The sequence below is a fragment of the Cyprinodon variegatus genome, unplaced genomic scaffold (assembly GCF_000732505.1).
Source record: "Cyprinodon variegatus isolate N-32 unplaced genomic scaffold, C_variegatus-1.0 Scaffold969, whole genome shotgun sequence".
NCBI lineage: Eukaryota > Metazoa > Chordata > Actinopteri > Cyprinodontiformes > Cyprinodontidae > Cyprinodon > Cyprinodon variegatus.
Genome location: NW_015151422.1, coordinates 13569 through 17273, shown reverse-complemented (window position 1 = coordinate 17273; position 3705 = coordinate 13569). Strand labels below are relative to the sequence as shown.

The following is a 3705-nucleotide window of genomic DNA, read 5'->3' as shown; positions in this document are numbered from 1 at the left end:
AAAGAGCAGAAATGTTCAAAACATGAAAAACTCGAAACATGAAATTCTATGAATTATTTTTCCATCAAAATCTTCCTTTGACACCTTCTTCTTCTCTTTTTGACTATTTAAGCTGATGTGACAAGTAAAATGTTCCACTGTTGGATCAATAAAGTCAATCAATCAATCACAATATAAATATATCTTAACATAATTCACTAATATAAGGAAAACTGTTTGAACCAGATGGAACTGGTGGAGAAGCAGGTTGTGTTATGATTAGAGCCACTCTGCTCCCCTGGCGCCCCATGATGGCAGCCCACTGCTCCCCAAGGGGACGGGTTCAATCTAGAGGTAAAATTCTCCAATGTGAGATCAATCAAGTTCAATAATTATTAATTATTCTGATGGTAGATGTGTAGAGAGGAAATCCTATCTCCATCACTCCGTCCTTTCAGTATCTCTTGTTACCAGAATCTGAGGCGGCGGCGGTTAGAGGCGGCGGCCTACCTGGAAGCGGTCGGAGGTGAAGAGCCTCCTCAGTGAGTCCCTGAAGGTGGGAGCTGCTGGGAACTGGCCTGTAGCCGGACCCAGCTCCTCGCTGTCAGCATGCAGCTCCTCATCCACCCACTGGTCCACCTGTGGGTCGCCCACAGCTGTGAAATGCCTCAGGTACTGAGACATGGCAGAGGACGTCCCACCTGGAGGACAAAATGAATCAGCCGGCGTTTACTTCATCATTTCTGCATCATTATTTCAGGAGAGGAGATGCTGAGCAGCTTACAGCAGATAAAGCAGCGGAGTTCAGAGGAGCTAAAGTCAGGGAGAGGAAGCTGCTCCCTGCGGCCCGTGAGGGATGTTTCTTCACGCCTTAGACAATCAGAGTTCACTTCTCCTTTTCTAGGATTACAACATCTGATGAAGTAACTTCACTTTTTCTCTGTTGTTGGAAGGAAGCAGAAGATGCAGTGAGGATGTTTTCCTGCTCCTTTAACGGAGCTGGACTTCTGCTCCTCCAGCCTGCATCACAACAGAGAAGGTCCCAGAGCGCCGAGCAGGAGAACCAGAACCGGCCCAGCAGAAGGCGGGAGGAGATGCATCCAGAGCTGAAGGCAGAGGAGAACCAGAAAGCAGAAAAACCTCTCAGGTGAAACAAAGAGGGAGAAAAAAAGCCCAGGACCCAGCAGGGTCCCACAGAGCAGAAGCAGGTAGGGGAGGGGAGACCACAGCATGCAGCTGGAAGCTGCTGCAGGCGTGAACTGGACCGAACCATCGGCATCAGCAGACCGTTTTCACAGAGACACATTCCTCGCTGTGGATCTGCGGTGCCTGGGCCACTGATTCTTTAATTCATTTATGCCTTTAAAAAATAACAATTTAAGTCTAACTCTCTGCCATATGGCGAAATCTACATGCATGCTTGCATTTTTTTTCTTAAAATAGGCCTATAGAATACCACTTTAGTTAGAATTTAAGTCTGACGTATGCGGATGGAGTAATCCACTTCCAGTAACGGCCACTCTGAGCATGCAGCAGCTTCAGAGTTGCCTGTAACACAGAACCAGGACTTTGTCATATTTTATCATTAAGAAACACTGCTGGGAGGAGAGAGAATAGTAGCTTCATCTGGTCTGTTCCTGTTTGGCTGTGACTCCATCCTGGAGAGAAATATCAGCTGTGCTGCTTCCATCAACACCTTTGTTTCTAGATGTTGGAGCTTGGCCTGTTTTCCAGTGTAGTCCTGTTTCTCTGACTGTGACTAAGTGGATGTGCTCTCTTCATCCTCTGACATGGGAGCTGGCTCGGAGCTCGTCTGCCTGGCTGTGTGTTTCCTGGACGGGGCCGCCTGTGGAGCTGGTTGCCTTTTGTATCTATGCTTCTTTTTCTATGTCTGCTTCTGTCTCCTTGAACCCCAGTGGGCCTCAGCAGATGGCCGCTCACACTGAGCCTGGTTCTGCTGGAGGTTTCTTCCTGTTCAAAGGGAGTTTTTCCTCTCCACTGTCGCTACAAGCACACTTAATGTGAGGGATTGCTGAAGAGTCAGTTAGTCGATGCAATCAACTGGTTGTCTTTAAATAGAAAACTTTGAATCAATCTGACGGATAATCTGGTTGAACTGTAAAGTGCCTTGAGATGACATGATGTGAATTGGAACTATAGAAATAAACCGCATTGAAATTTAAATGAATCACAGCATCATAGGATCACAGGATCACTCAGGATGGGCCCAAATAGAAATGATAAACACAGACATGTTTGTAGAGGTGTTTTTTTTACAGTGGCACATTTCAAGTTCCTGTTTGCTGACATATTTAATAAAGATAAATTGTGAATTCATCAGCAGTGGATTAGAGATAAGTGGACCAATTCAATCCAGTTTGGTTCAGGTAGAGATTTAATGATGCAGGAAATAACAATCTGTTTGTACTATTTATTTATAATGCTTTATAATAATAATAATAAATAAGTGCTATAAAATATTTTCTTGCGGGTTGTCATTAATCATCTGAGCCCATGCTTTTTAAAATAAATTGCCCAAATTGTTTTTGTGCGCGCTCTCATTTCTTTCGGTGCTCTATTGCGCCCCTGTATAGTACTGGGTCAGCTGACGGCCCTGGACCGAACCAGGATCTTTTGCCTCCAGAACCTCTCTGCTCTTCGAACAAAATAAAAACCTCTGAACTCAGATTAGATGAAGTTTCCTTTAGGGAAACTTCCTCAGATCCAAAGTTCCGTTAATCTGGAGCCCAATCCGCGGCTGGACGTCTCCGCCCGGTGCGGTTCGGTTCGGTTCGGGTTCCAGCAGCACCGGGGAACTGGACCAACTTTCCTACCTGCTGGTTCTGCAGGAGCGAACTTTTCCTGAATCCTCGGAGTGACGGTGGGCCGCTGGAAGGACGGAGCGAAAACATCCGGCGGCCTCAGATTCTGCAGAAGCAGCAGAACACAGACAAACAGATCTGCCCCCAGGCATGGAGGCGGATCTAGGAAAGATTTCTGGGCCGGACCAAAGCACCAGCCTACTGCTTAGGGGCCCCTAGTCACCTTGGGGCCCCTAACCGAGCACAACCCCCTGTCTCTATATAGCTGACAGGACACATTAAATCACTGTCTGATATAATCATGTCTCTTTTTTTTTACACCATCATGCAGAAATAGTTCATATAGATGAATGAATGAAGGACCTCTGCAAACCTCTCAGCCTGATAATTATAATAATCTATTTGTTTTAAGTCTAAGATGTCAAACAGCCTTAACATTAAATGATATGAAAACATGAAAAACAGGCGACGTTAAAACAAGCAGCTTCCTTGATAAAGCAGAAGGAACCAAAGGTCTTTGCTATAAAGAAAAGTTGTTAAACTTTCTGCTGGTGACGTTTCCCGGTCATCCAGGTCAGATTCATTAGAGAAAAGTTTATAAAAACAATCCACTGGACTTTGTTTTCAAGTTTGAAGGCATTTCTCTTCCCATCCAGGAAGCTTTTTCACAATGTCAGAAATAGCGTTGGGTTCCAGGCTTTATACAGGAGCCCAGACATCTCCAAACTGGGTCCTGGAGGGCCGCTGTCCTGCAGGTTGTAGAGGTTTCCCAGCTTCAGCACAGCTGATTTTCACTGATAGCTGATTAACAGGCTTTAGCTGAACTGCAATCATCAGACTGAGCTGTGCTAAAGCAGGGAAACCTCTAAAACCTGCAGGACAGCGGCCCCTCACTTAGGGGATG

The 3705-nt window shown here is 45.7% G+C and overlaps 1 protein-coding gene across 1 annotated transcript in view; it reads right to left on the bottom strand.

Moving 5' to 3' along the window:
* Positions 1–2958, bottom strand: part of hvcn1 (hydrogen voltage gated channel 1) — an 11400-nt gene extending 8442 nt beyond the window's left edge. The window contains exons 1-2 of the mRNA XM_015398873.1: positions 2814–2958; positions 490–680 (exon numbers count right to left, since the gene is read on the bottom strand). Of these exons, the coding sequence (XP_015254359.1) occupies positions 490–663 (174 nt within the window). The 5' untranslated portion in view covers positions 664–680; positions 2814–2958. The remainder of the gene's footprint in view (positions 1–489; positions 681–2813) is intronic.
* Positions 2959–3705: the final 747 nt, after the last annotated feature.